The 14,488-nt window shown below is 39.6% G+C and overlaps 2 protein-coding genes across 4 annotated transcripts in view; one reads left to right on the forward strand and one right to left on the reverse strand.

The window, feature by feature from the left end:
- The window catches only part of LOC138403926 (AF4/FMR2 family member lilli-like), a 195,671-nt gene that overhangs the window by 27,956 nt on the left and 153,227 nt on the right, over window positions 1–14,488 (reverse strand). Inside the window, exon 1 of one of the 3 annotated variants that reach the window (XM_069506174.1) lies at window positions 7,275–7,662. The exons of the other annotated variants lie outside the window; for them this stretch is intronic. Coding sequence (XP_069362275.1) covers window positions 7,275–7,383 — 109 coding nt within the window. The 5' untranslated portion in view covers window positions 7,384–7,662. Of the gene's footprint in view, window positions 1–7,274; window positions 7,663–14,488 lie in introns of those variants that run through there. 3 annotated transcript variants of the gene reach the window in all.
- Window positions 7,944–13,697, forward strand: LOC138403913 (uncharacterized). The gene is made up of 2 exons (XM_069506084.1): window positions 7,944–8,506; window positions 9,590–13,697. The coding sequence occupies exons 1-2, from the start codon at window positions 8,386–8,388 to the stop codon at window positions 13,597–13,599; spliced, it is 4,131 nt and encodes a 1,376-aa protein (XP_069362185.1). The 5' UTR covers window positions 7,944–8,385; the 3' UTR covers window positions 13,600–13,697.

Genomic DNA, 14,488 nt, shown 5'->3' on the forward strand with positions numbered 1-14,488 from the left:
CAGGTCATAATGTAGCATTGAGCTATTACAACTGGGGTAAGCAGTGCATTTATGCCTCTATGACCTGCACGCCACTGCCTGCATGCCTGAGAGTTCTCCATAATGTTCTCAAAGGTGTGTGAAGTCTACCAATCCGCACATGGCCAGCGTGGTAGACTATGGCCAAAACCCTTCTCACTCTGAGAGGAGACCCGTGCTCTGTAGTGAGCCCGCGATGGGTTGATCATGATGAAGTTCTTTTAATAGATTCTTAGATAGACACAGTAATGCACAGTGACATGTAGAGGCGTGCAAGACGACGCAGCGTACCTATCTTAAGAGTAGTTTTATTTCAAGCGACTCGTCGTCAGTGTGGTTCTACGTTGCAGACGCCTCGTGAAACGTAAAGGGGGCACGTAGATAGCAATGACCTAGCTCTCCCGCGGGTCGCCGACCTACGGGATAATGCGTCGCGCCCATTGTACCAACACTTGCCCAAATATTATTAAGCACACTCATTTTCCCGAGGCTTTTAGTGATCAAATCGATATGAGATTGCTTTTAAAAAGTCTTGGTGAAATCACGATTAGATAGGTAAGTAGCTATAGGTAGTTCTATACTTATACCTATACGGCTAGTTCTAATGCTATGCACGACTTGACACCTGCCGCTAACTCCACTCATAAAATATAGTAAACTAGATGGTGCCCGCGACTTCGTGGGCGTGGATTTAGATTTTTTAAAAATCCCGTGGGAACTCTTTGATTTTCCGAGACAAAAAGTAGCCTATGTTCTTCCCCGGGATGCAAGCTATCGCTGTACCTAATTTCGTCAAAATCGGTTGAACGGATGGGCCGTGAAAGGCTAGCAGACAGACAGACAGACAGACAGACAGACAGACACACTATCGCATTTATAATATTAAGTATGGATATTTACCTATTCGTGAACAAGTACGCGACAGGTTGAAATCGCAATCGGGGATGGAACACCACGCACACCCCCACGGCTCCCGGGCTAAACCGGTGCCGGCGAGCGCGGGTGACGTGCGGGTGTGCGGGGCGTCCCCCCACCTCATTGCCCGATGGCCATCTCGAACTATTCGCGGGCTATAGGTAGCTTCTCGCTGAAATGAGTAAAAGGCGCACTATACACGGCCCATACGACCTTGTTACCGCGAAGTGACAATGAAGTTATAGTACGAGTAAAAAACTTCAGGAGGTCAAGCGCCAACTAAGGCCGTCAAACTAAGAAAAACGGGCTATAGTTCGACGGCTGAATCGTACGAAAAGTTCTCATGTTTAAACGAAATAGGTATAAACCTAGTAAAAATACTACATGACAAAATACAATACAAATATTTTTAAGTTATGCGCGTAATAAAATGTATAGAAATAAATACGAGATAGTATGCGACAGGTCGAGATGGCGATCGGGGTATGAGGCGGAGGGACGTCCCGAACACCCGCATGTCACTTGCGCTCCCCCGCACTGGGTAAGCGCTGGGACTGTGCGGGTGTGCGTGGTTTCCCTCCCCGATTGCCATTTCAACCTGTCGCGTACCATACATCTAAAAACCGACCACCGCATTGTTCAAAGCGTTATTTCATTCTAAGAAACATGCAAAGATTAGGATGATAAAATGTCTAGCTGTGGACTGTACCGTTGCGAGAATGCAAATGTGTTGCTCTTTATATTTATACGTATAACTGTTGTAACAGAACAAATAATAAAATGTTCCTACCTACCCATGTGACAATATTGGATTGATTTCTAAAAAATCTATACAACAAAAGTATTTTAATGAAAATTAAACCTTTTAACTCTTAAGGCAGTTCACATCGTCTATAATATTCTTGTCATCCATACTAATATTATAAATGCGAAAGTGTATCTGTCTGTCTGCTAGCCTTTCACGGCTCATCCCTTCAACCGATTTCGACGAAATTTGGTACAGAGATAACTTGTGGAACCGGGGAAGGACATAGGCTACTTTTTATCCCGGAAAACCAAAGAGTTCCTATGGGATTTAAAAAAAACTCAATTCCACGCGTACGAAGTAGCGGGTATCCTCTAAAGGGTAAAGTACTGACAACAGTACTTTACTACCATTACAATCTAGCCTATGAGAGAGGCTAATAATTAATATTTGATACATAACAAATTACAATCAATACTTTCTTCACATTATTCCAATAGCAATACAATAGAGTAGGAATGCTACTAAAACAATTTGAACTAGCGTTAACGGTACCAATGCTACGAATAATGACGCAAAAGAAAACTATGAGAACGTATCAGAATGGCATACATACACATAAGTGGCATAATCACGTCACCCGTAACGCTTGACGGACTGAGATCGTATCATTACGTTACTGAATGACCCCACACCACACACTCTACAATCTATATGCCATAAACAAAAGACTGCACTTAAAGCTTCCAGTTCACATTAGCCAATGCTAACATGGTGAATGCTATAGCGAATTGCGTAAAAATCCTTTGATAAGTGAACTCAAACCAGTTGGCAAGCTGACTATCGCTGGACATCATCATCATCATCATCATCAACCAATAGACGTCCACAGCTGGAGACGCATTGTCTAGGTTAGGGCCTAACCCCTAAAACCTAGACAATGCGTATAATATGCGTATACAAATTAACAGAGACTATCTGGCGACTAAAATATATCCTAAAGGCGACTCGTCAACAATCACTACCCCTATTATAAATGCGAAAGTGTGTTTGTTTGTTGGTTTGTCCTTCAATCACGTCGCAACGGAGCAACGGATCGACGTGATTTTTTGCATGGATATAGTCTAAGACCTGAAAAGGGACATAGGCTAGGTACTTTTATCCCGGAAAATCAAAAAGCTCCGACGGGATTTTTGAAAACGTAAATCCACGCGTACGAAGTTGCGGGCATCAGCTAGTACGAAATAACTTTTACTGTGGCTAGATGCACAAACCACGGAGTAAATGAAAAAATTTACTGAAGTGATGACTTTTTTCATTGCCATTTATTGTTTCAACTAAGCGTACAACAAGATGCAGTTTTACAGTTCATTTGGAGGCAGGGCCTACTGAACAATAAGCAAATTTTACACTGGAAATATTTTTAGTTTTGGAAACAATATTAAAATTTATGACTTTAATAACAACACAAATGTAATGTACAACTTTATGAAAAAATGACAATAAACAAAAAACCTTATTCTTTAAAATGGCAATGGCCCCGATTCTCTAGTCTCTCTCTAAACTAAATTTAGAGTATCTGCATCCTTTTCTTTTTACTAATGCTAAAAAAGGAACGGAACATGACTTTCACATTTAAAGACTCTAAATTTTAGTGCACAATACAAATTTAAACAGTAGGTTCGCGAGTGCGTGCTAAAATCACGGGTTTTACCATCTAAAAATTAAATTTAGAAATGTCAAACTGCTTCTGTCCTTTTCATATTTCAATAGTAAGAAGAGGGTGCGAATACTCTAAAATTAGTTTGTGCTTAGAATCGGTGCCAATATCTATTTAAAAGCGACAAGAACAAAACGTGAGAAAAACAACAAGAACTGAAAACAATCCAAAAAGCATGACCATTTCACGCAAAGGGTAGTGGAAATTTTTAAAAGGGTCGCTATTTTGTCCCTGAGAAAACAACAGAAGCCAAAAAAATACGCTGTTTTTAGATTTCGTAACTTGCAAACTTTCCTTATTATTTGAATGCCAAGACTATGTCAAGAGGCACGTGCAAAAAGAACTTAATTCCTTAAATGAAAACCATATAGAGGTATTGGTTCTAATCAAAAAGGTGTTGTGGAAAGAAACTGTGATTAATTTAAAGACTGAAAGCTATAATATTAAAAGCAGAAAGGTGTCAAGTTGCGCAGGAGAAACGTGAATGGCAACTTCTAGGGTCTGAAACCATGACTCTTTTTGGATCTCTGTTTCAGCGAAGAAGGAAGAACAGCGAGGAAGAAGGGAGAGAAGAAGAAGAATTTAATTGAAATTGGTTTTATATCAATCGAATAAAACTGGTTTTTCTCCTAATGGTCGAGTACAAAATGCGTATTTTGGGGAAACTTCGCGATTTTTTTGTATCGAGCCAAATTGTGCCAATCGTGGTATTTGAAAAAAAACACATGATTTTAAAAATCTACTGATGCAATTGAAAAACACCGCGAAAGAAGAAACATCTGGGGAAATGAGGGAGATATGGCACTTTTCCATTTGCAAGCGAGCATTGAAATTGTGACGTGTTACACGTCGATGACATCACGAACAAAATTTTAAACTCCAGTGAGAGAACTGTTTTAATGCCTCCATTTATGTCTATCCGCGTGAAATGAAAATCATACGTTTTTACCCAAACACGTATGAGCTCCTCCAACTTTAAAACAATGTTAATTGAAAATGAATGAGAGATGGCTCGTCCCTAATTTATACACGACTTGAGGTAATGATAATTCCCAACTCGAACAATTGGGTATTTGACTCCAATTACTTTATTATAAACTAGGATAAAAATAATGACGTTAACTGAAAAAACTAATTAAATCGATCAAATAACAAAAAAGTTATAAGCATTTAAATATTTCTGATTAGACAGAGATAGCGATATAGCATTTTGACGTCACACCTTACTAATGCCATAGTAGCTTCATGCGGTTTCATACAAATTTTCGTGTTGCGAGAAAGGGATAGAAGACCCTCCCACTCCAAAGTTAAAATGCCTGTAACTTTGTAAATCTTTGTTGGATTTTAATATTTTTTTGCAGCGTACGTCATTATTTTTATCCTAGTTTATAATAAAGTAATAATATTTATCAAATTCAAAAGTAGGAAAATACCCAATTACGACAGTTTTGGAAGACTATTACCACTGTCATCAGAGTAGGCACTAAATCTATTTGTATGATGATCGAATATCATTACGTGTCAATTTAATTCTCAAAACAATATTGACATATTTTCTCACAAACTAAAGTAGTTTTCACTCAAAAGATTTTCTCGATTTAATCAGTTTAAGAGCTAGCGCGCACCACGGCAAATTTCCGTACGTTTTTTCCTCACAAAACCTGTGAACTATACAACTACATAGAAGTGCGCGCACTGCGGAATTATTTCCGCACAGGATTTTGATAGATTAAAATTCAAATTTGCGGATTTTAAAACGCACCGCAACTCAGCGCACCGTGGTGCGCGCTAGCTCTTAATCTGACATGTAATAGACGTAAACAATAAAGATTAAATTCAATCGAGGGGCCCCTATCATTTATTATGCTCTAAGTTTAATTGGTGCTAAAGTAAGACAATGCAAAGGGAAATAATAGGAAGTTACATGAAGGATTGTCTACTATTAACCACTGCCCGCCCATCTTGCGCTGACATGATCAAAAGGGCAATTAATAAAACCAGTAGGCCTACGGCTACTGTCTCTTTTTAATTCATTCTATTCAACCAAATCGGAAAAATACAATGGATTGTGATTTGATAGTTTTAGCCTTGGTTTTGATGGTAACAATTGCCCATAGAAAACCATTTAATAATTTAATCTACTTGACTACTACTACTTTACTAATGCTATAAGACATTTGCTTCTTGCCTTTCATGATTCTAGATCAACAGGAAGTACCCTATAGGTTTCGATTCTCTTGGCGGGTCTTGACAGACACGACATACAGACAGTCAGACAGACAGACAGCCTAGTGATCCAATAACGGTTTCTTTTTCCTTTTGAGGTACGGAAACCTAAAAATGCATTTTTACCCCACTACGGCAAATCCAAAAGGAAGGGTTATGATTTTGGCAGTTTATGTATGTATGTATGTTTCATGAAATCATGAATGATGAATTTTATAAAGGGCCTCGATTCGTATGAACATCACTAGGACGTATCAATGGTATTTATCAAATGCTTCCGGAAAGAGGGTGGTAGGTCGCCAAGCGTGTCGGAGTTGGGCTCACAACTCCATGCAAAATAATTACTTTAAGTTGGAAAATTACTGACTAATGTACAGGACTATACACTTGAACGCGGAAGTATCTGGGAACCCATTGCATTATTATACCAAGAATACTCCTAGGGATCCGATCAAATGGAAGGAGTTGGTACTGGGGTGCTCCGGCCTATAGGTGAGAGCAGTACTCCATATGTGGGTGGACTTGCGATTTATTGTTATATTATTCTCTTATAATTACGCATTTTTGTCAGATTACTATGAAAACTATATTTGAAACGCATTATTATGCAATTTATGCAATTTTTTTTTTTATAAAAGTGGCGAGCATACGAGCTGGCGGGTCACCTGATGTTAAGTGATTACCGCCGCCCATGAACATTTGCAGTACCAGAGGAACCACCTATGCGTTGCCGGCCTTTCAGGAATTTGTTGGTCCGCCCCTTGAATAACCCCATGTTGTGATCTAATGGGAACACCGCCGAAAGGAGTTGATTCCACAGTTTGCATGTGCGTGGGAAAAAGGATCTGGCACAACGGGCGGTAGAAGTGCACCAGACACCCAGGTGGTGAGGGTTACACTGTTTGCCGTGGCGTGCGCTGCGGTTGTAGAAAAAGGAGGATGGAATGAGATCAAACAACTCTTCAGAGCACTCCTCATTACAGAGGCGATAGGATAGGTACCGCTTTGCTCTGATGAGCACCCCAAGCTTTTTGGAGGCTAATTTGGCCTTACTTTTCAAATTATCCCAAAATTGGACCTCGCTCGAAATGCGGAAACCAAGAATCCCAATGAATAATATTATTATGCAAAATATTAAAACTAATTATTACGCGTATTATCGACCAAACTGGACGTCTATGTCATTTCCGATGTTAATTAGCGGAATTGATACGTCGAACAAGACAATGCGGCAGTAAATAAAAGTGATAGCGATCTGAGATTCGACGGCGCGTACTCCGGGGACGGTCGACTTCGAGCTTTGTTGCGAGATTTGGATGCTGTTTTGTTTCCTTTTAGATTTTATGTATTCATAAACCTTGCTAATGCTTATTGGTATACATATATACCTACAACTAGCTTATGCTCGCGACTTCGTCCTCGTGGACTACACAAATTTCAAACCCCTATTTCACCCCCTTAGGGGTTAAATTTTCGAAAATCCTTTCTTAGCGGATGCCTACGTCATAATAGCTATCTGCATGTCAAATTTCAGCCCAAACCGTCCAATAGTTTGAGCTGTGCGTTGATAGATCAGTCAGTCAGTTAGTCAGTGAGTCACCTTTTCCTTTTATATATTTAGATTAATTGTTATTATCAAAGTTAACGTACCGCAAATGAATTCCCGCCCGAGCAGCACATCACCACACTCAATGAGCTGCTGAAGCAAAGTTATCGGATTCTGATACCCCGCGTACTCCGAGGCGAGCAATCCCAACATTTTCACATACACTTCACTTAGTTTCACTTTACAAGTGTGTTATTCTTGAACAAAACACTGAAAGTTTTCACTCTTTCATTCATAGTTTAGAATAACATCGAATCAAAATTCGAAATGTTCATGTAAAACGTTAGATTTGGCGCGAAGGTATGGGCAGATGCGCGTGCGACGGTCCGGACGTGACTGCGTCTTCCGAAAGCTATTAAAACAGACAGGTGGTGACAACGAGCCCCTACTTCCCCTTATTCCTCGCACAAGTCCCGCAACCAGTCGGCCGATCCATCGCCCGATTGTGTTCCCAGCCCGCTTTCTTGAACAATCCAATTCAAAGTTTACTTATATTTACGACGACCCTTTTCAAAGAAATGTGGAGTAGTAATACCGTTATATCTCTCTATTCTAATGTTACACGTGTGTTCAAGACATTCGCCTGCAATAATAGTGCGAGCAATAGCGCAAGAACTTTATTGGCTATTTTTCTACAACAGGACATTTCTCTTCATTTATTGTTGGTTTGGTGTGACGTGTCCCGGAATTATCTCCAGTTTTTAATTAATTAAATAAGTGTTTAAGTTCAGTTCCTGTATTTTACTGATCTCTAACAACCATTAAATACATTGGTCAGCTTCGCCCCGGATTGTACCAGAAATTCCAGGTCATGTGTGGTGGTCAATTGGTCATAGGTTATGGATTTGACAATGTGTAAATTTTAGTCAAAGTTAATCTTAAAAAACTGTTAAATTGTGATAGTATGTGCCTAGATTAAATATATTTTAACATTTAACGTTTAGTAGCATGTTAATAATCAAATAGATATAGATTTCACATTGTAACATTGTCTAATTTTACAAACCTAACTGAGATTTTTACAAACTTTGACATTAAACTATTGTATCAATAATTGTTGTTTTAGGTATCTAACTGTGTAAAAATATAAATTGTTTATATAGTTATTACATTATTATTGTATCAAATTCCAGGTTTTGCACTCGTCTCCCAAGAATGGCCGAAATTAATGAGTTAACGAAAAAACGGAGCAGTTATAAAGGTCGGATTACAATTTTTTCTGGTTATTTGAAGTCATTGGAGAATAGCACCGTGTCACCATCTGCAAAGGATATCAGTGAGTTGGAATTACGCATAAACAAGTTAGATTTATTGTACTCTCAATACGATGAAACTCAAACTCGGTTAGAGTGTATCTCGGATAATGTTGACCTGCAGTTGGCAGAACGTGAAGAGTTTGAATGTAGATATTACAAGGCCTTAAGCCACGGACAGGAGATGCTAGCAAATTATAAAAAGTCACAAGTGCCACTTCCTAGCGATGATGGTTCACGCTGTAGTAGACTGAACCCTGTCAAGTTGCCTACCATCCAACTTCCTAAGTTTAGTGGTGCATATAACAATTGGCTGGAGTTTAGAGATACTTTTACCAGTCTAATTCATAATAATGACGACATAGATGACGTCAATAAATTCCATTATTTAAGAACATCATTGGAGGGGTCTGCCGCTGTGGTAATATCATCCATCGAGTTTTCGTCTAGCAACTATAATGTAGCATGGAAACTCATGTGTGATCGGTTTGATAATAAACGTTTGTTAATACAGAACCATGTTGCTGCCTTATTTAATATCGAACCGGTCACACGGGAATCTGCTTCTAATTTGAAGCACATTCTCGACCAATTTAATAAAAATCTCCGTGCTTTGGAGATCTTAGGTGAACCGATTAAGGAATGGAGCACCCTTCTCATTTACATTATCACTCATAAGTTGGACAGTACAACTTATCGTGAATGGGAGGAGTATAAAGGCCGCTTAGACAGCAAAAAACGCATAGAGCTACAGGACTTCCTCGATTTCGTTAGGATGCGTACTAATATACTTGATACAATAGAATGTTCGCGTCAGACACCCCACAACAACTCAAATAATAAACAGTCAAAACTAAAGGCTATGGTGACCACACAAACTAATAATAATTTAAGTTCAAAGGACTTTTGTCCCAAATGCAGCGCCGTGCATAAATTAAGTACCTGCCCTCAATTTTTAGCGTTGAGTAATGAAGAGCGCCTGCAGTTATTACCTACCTTTAAGGTATGTTTTAATTGTTTTTCTAAATCCCATTTTTCAAATAATTGTAAAAAAAATGGGTGTAAAATTTGTAAAAGAAAACACTCAGTTTTAGTCCATGTTACAGATAAGCAGAAGCCAGTTGTGCATAGCGAGAGCCCTGAAAGTGTCAGCGCGACTCCCTCCACCACAAATCCAAATAACTTAGCGTTATCAGCGAGCGTGTCGTCCGCGAGTCTTGAAGTAAACAGTCGCCGCGGGGACGTTATATTATCGACTGCGCTAGTTAAGTTATATGATTCAAACAATCGCGAACATATCGGACGCGCTGTTTTGGATTCTGGTAGCACTTCCAGCCTACTGTCAGAAAAAATGTTTCGTCAGTTAAATCTGCCTTATAATCATATCGATCAATCTGTACTGGGTATTAATAATGCGTCTACGCATATTAATAAAATGTGTCGCTTGCGTTTGAAGTCATTAAATGATACATTTATGACTAATTTAAATTGTTTTGTTTTGCCGTCGTTAACAGACAACGTGCCATGTCGCTCACTCGACATTTCAAACCTCAATATACCTACTGACGTTTGTTTAGCGGATCCTCATTTTCACACACCGGCGTCAGTGGATTTAATATTAGGTGCTGATATTTTTTGGGACATTGTAGGATCGCAAAGAATTAATTTAGGTAATAATAAGCCTACCCTTTGCGAGACTAGGTTAGGGTGGATAATTTCTGGCCCGATGAATAACAGATTTTCCACATCACATCTGCCTAACCATATACAATGTAATTACGTTAACACTTACCCTACCACTGATATACTAAATCAAGATATTCAGGGTCAACTCGCACGTTTTTGGAATTTAGAAGAAGTAAATATTTCCAGTTCATCTAGTTATTCACCGGAACAGAAATTATGTGAGGAGCATTTTATTGAAAATACTACTCGCTTAGAGGACGGTCGTTTTTGCGTGAGAATCCCATTAAAGGAAAATCCTAGTGTTTTAGGCGATTCTTTACATCGAGCCAAACAGTGTTTCTTGTCTTTAGAACGCAGGCTTCTTAAACAACCAAAACTCTATGAAATGTACCGCGAGTTTATGTCCGAATATCAGTCTTTAGGTCACATGTCAGAATGTGAACTTAATTCGGATAGTAATGCACATTTTATCCCACATCACGGCGTGTTGCGTGAGAACAGTGTGACTACTAAATTAAGGGCCGTGTTCAATGCAAGTTCCTCTACCACTAGCACTAATATTAGTCTAAACAGTATTCAGATGGTAGGTCCGACAGTGCAGGACGATTTGTTGTCCATTCTTCTGAGGTTTAGGCAACACAAGTACGTTATTTTAGCCGACGTGGAGAAAATGTATCGGCAGATACTTGTGCATCCTGATGATAGGTATTTACAGCGTATAATATGGCGTGACAACCCTAATCAACCACTTAAGGCATTTGAATTAAATACCGTAACGTATGGTACAGCAAGTGCACCTTTCCTTGCTACCAGATGCCTTAAGCAGCTAGGACTTGAATGTAAGGACAATCAGATCGCTGAAATCATCCTTCACGATTTTTACGTTGACGATCTGTTGAGTGGCGGGGATGATTTAAACGTAGTGCGTAACATTCGTAGTGAAGTAACGGCTACCCTCGCCTCTGCTCGCTTGCCACTGAGAAAGTGGAAGTCTAATGAGCCTCAGTTAGTTTCAGAGTCCACTGAGTCCACGCATGATTTAAATGTAGGGGGTAACGAGTCAAGCAAAACTTTAGGTTTAGGATGGCACCCTGAATCTGATGAGTTGCATTTTCCGATCGGTACTTCGATCACAGTAAAGGGAAGCTCAAAACGTGATGTGCTTTCTGTAATTTCACAGATATTCGATCCATTAGGTCTGGTCTCTCCGGTCGTTATTAAATTAAAAATTATATTGCAAAGCTTATGGTTACAAAACTTGTCGTGGGATGACCCATTGACGCCGGAGATTCAAGAAGCTTGGTGGGAAGTAATTAAAAATCTGCATGTTTTGGCAAATCTACAAGTACCACGTCGCGTATTAATAGATTTGTTCGTGCGAGTAGAGATTCATGCATTTTCCGATGCGTCGGAAAGGGCTTACGGGGCGTGTCTCTACGTCCGTAGCATTGATAGTAGTGGCAGAATCTTAGTGCGGTTATTACTTGCTAAGAGTAGGGTGGCACCCATTAAAGCCACAACTATCCCTAGGCTTGAGCTTTGTGGTGCTCAGGTTGCAGCGAAGCTGTATGAAAAAGTTACTAGCTCACTTAGAGTTAATGCAGCGTGTACTGTTTTTTGGACCGACTCCACTATTGTATTAGGTTGGCTTAAGATGTTGCCGAGTAAGCTACATACATTTGTTCGCAATCGCGTTGGCGATATTTTAGAAAAGACCGGTGATTGCGCATGGCGACACGTTCCTACTAAGCAAAACCCAGCGGATTATGTGTCACGTGGAGTCAGTGTTGACACTATTCAGTCTCTCGATATGTGGTGGTCAGGACCAAGTTTTTTGAAGGAACCTAGCAGTAATTGGCCTTCTACGTCAGTACATTCCGATTCGCTACCTGAAACGCGTACTGAGTTGTCGTGTTTAGTTAAAACGGAAAATTCAACTGAATTTATTAATTTTGACCGTTTTTCAAATTTTAACAGGCTTAGACGTGCAATTGCGTATGTGCTACGTTTTGTTGAAGCATGTAAAGGACGACGTGCTACAACCAATTTTCTCACTGAAACTGAATTAAATAATTCATTAAACGTCATTATTCGCACGTCTCAGAAAGAATCCTTTGCCGAGTATGATATTTTATTGCATAAGAAAAACTTGCCTGCGAAGAGTGCTTTATTAAAATTTAACGTGTTTCTAGATGAGAATAATTTAATGCGGGTTGGCGGTCGTATCAGCAACTCAGAATTTTCGTATGATAAAAAACATCCTTTAATTTTACAGTCCACTCATCGATTCACTCAACTATTATTTAAATACGAACATACGAAACTCATGCACGCTGGGCCACAATTATTGTTGGCTTCGATCAGAGAAGTTTACTGGCCAATCGGTGGCCGTAATTTGGCAAAGGCTACTTATCGTCGTTGCATTCGATGCACACGAATGAAAGGAAGTGTTGTCGCTCCTATTATGGGTGATTTGCCGCGGCGGCGACTTACTCCAGGTGGTTCCCCCTTTGAAACCGTTGGCGTTGACTATGCAGGTCCTATATCTTCCGCAAGTCGTCAAGGACGTGGTTGTCGTATTGTGAAAGTGTACATCGCCATTTTTATATGTTTCACTACCAAGGCTATTCATTTGGAATTGGTAGGTGACTTGACAAGTAATAGCTACATTCTAGCTCTACGTAGACTTGTGGCTCGTCGCGGAAAACCACGCCATCTATATTCTGACAACGGAACTTCATTTATTGGGGCGTACAATGATCTAACCAAGTTTTTGCAACAAAATTCTGACTCACTGTCCAGTGAGCTTTCAAATGAAGGAATTAATTTTCACTTTATTCCGGCGTATTCTCCTCATTTCGGCGGTGTTTGGGAGGCGGGGGTAAAATCCACCAAATTTCATTTATTGCGAGTGCTAGGCAACAGTCATTTAACTTACGAAGAATTGTATACGACTTTAACACAAATTGAGGCAATTTTAAATTCGCGACCACTTACTCCTTTATCTTCGCATCCAGACGACTTGACCCCACTGACCCCTGGCCATTTTTTAATTGGGCGTCCGCTCACAGCTATTCCGACTGAAGATTACCAAGGACGCAAAGCGGACACACATGTGACCAGATACAAAAGAGTTGAGCAACTCCGGCAGCATTTCTGGGCGCGATGGAGCAAGGAGTATGTTTCTGAACTCCAGAAACGTACTAAATGGCAGACACCATACCATACATTGGAACTCAACTCGTTGGTCCTTCTAAAGGAGGATAATCTACCTCCCTTAAAGTGGAAACTGGGAAGAATTGTGGCTCTTTTTCCTGGCCCCGATCAAGTTGCACGAGTGGCTGACGTAAAAACTGCAAGCGGAACTGTGAGAAGATCGTTTTCCCGCATTTGCCCGTTACCAATTTGTGAAGTCAATCAAGGTGGTTGAAGGTGCAGCCTTCAACGCCCGGGGGCATGTTCAAGACATTCGCCTGCAATAATAGTGCGAGCAATAGCGCAAGAACTTTATTGGCTATTTTTCTACAACAGGACATTTCTCTTCATTTATTGTTGGTTTGGTGTGACGTGTCCCGGAATTATCTCCAGTTTTTAATTAATTAAATAAGTGTTTAAGTTCAGTTCCTGTATTTTACTGATCTCTAACAACCATTAAATACAACGTGCTTCTCATCTTACAACGAAGCGATCTACTGAGAAATTGCTTGTTTGATAAAAAAATGCGTCTCTTGTTATATGGGTTATTATATTTCTTATTGTACCCATATTTTGGCAGTTATCTATTTCCATTTTTTCGCCGCGCAGATTTGTACGAATTTGTAAATAATTAAGCATGTACCTACCTACCTACTTATTTAACTATGTTTTTTTTGTTTTATTACAAACTAGCTGAGTCACCCCGGTTTCGCACGGGTGAACTAAATGTAAATACTAGTAGTAAAAGCCGCAATTTAAAGCAAATAGGTACACAGATAAACGCGACGTGCAACTTAGTTATTTATTTTCCTATTAATGTATTTCAGTTTTGCCACTAAAATGATCTTTTCTTAGAAGAAAAAAAAATTACAAATAGGTACTTAGGTATATCAAAGCCATATTAGGTATCAAGCCAACTACAAATTACAATGTCTATGAAAAACGTGATCAATATTGTTAGAGCCCTCTTTACAACCGTAGTAGACAGAGTTATTAAAATCGATGAGTATAAACCATTCACAAATGCAAGTACGACGCTACTCGTAACCTTCAGGCGTTGCACAATGAACTTTATAACATGTTAATTAGGGTTTATACTCGCGTGGACGCACGGTCCGACGCGA

Source organism: Maniola hyperantus, chromosome 22 (assembly GCF_902806685.2).
Source record: "Maniola hyperantus chromosome 22, iAphHyp1.2, whole genome shotgun sequence".
Classification (NCBI taxonomy): domain Eukaryota; kingdom Metazoa; phylum Arthropoda; class Insecta; order Lepidoptera; family Nymphalidae; genus Maniola; species Maniola hyperantus.

What these genes read in the sequence shown, in the direction of transcription:
- LOC138403913 (XM_069506084.1), top strand. Translation starts at nt 8,386, where the DNA reads ATGGCCGAAATTAATGAGTTAACGAAAAAACGGAGCAGTTATAAAGGT. An exon ending in ACCATCTGCAAAGGATATCA is followed by an intron (nt 8,507 to 9,589) that starts GTGAGTTGGAAT and finishes TCCATGTTACAG; the next exon opens with ATAAGCAGAAGCCAGTTGTG.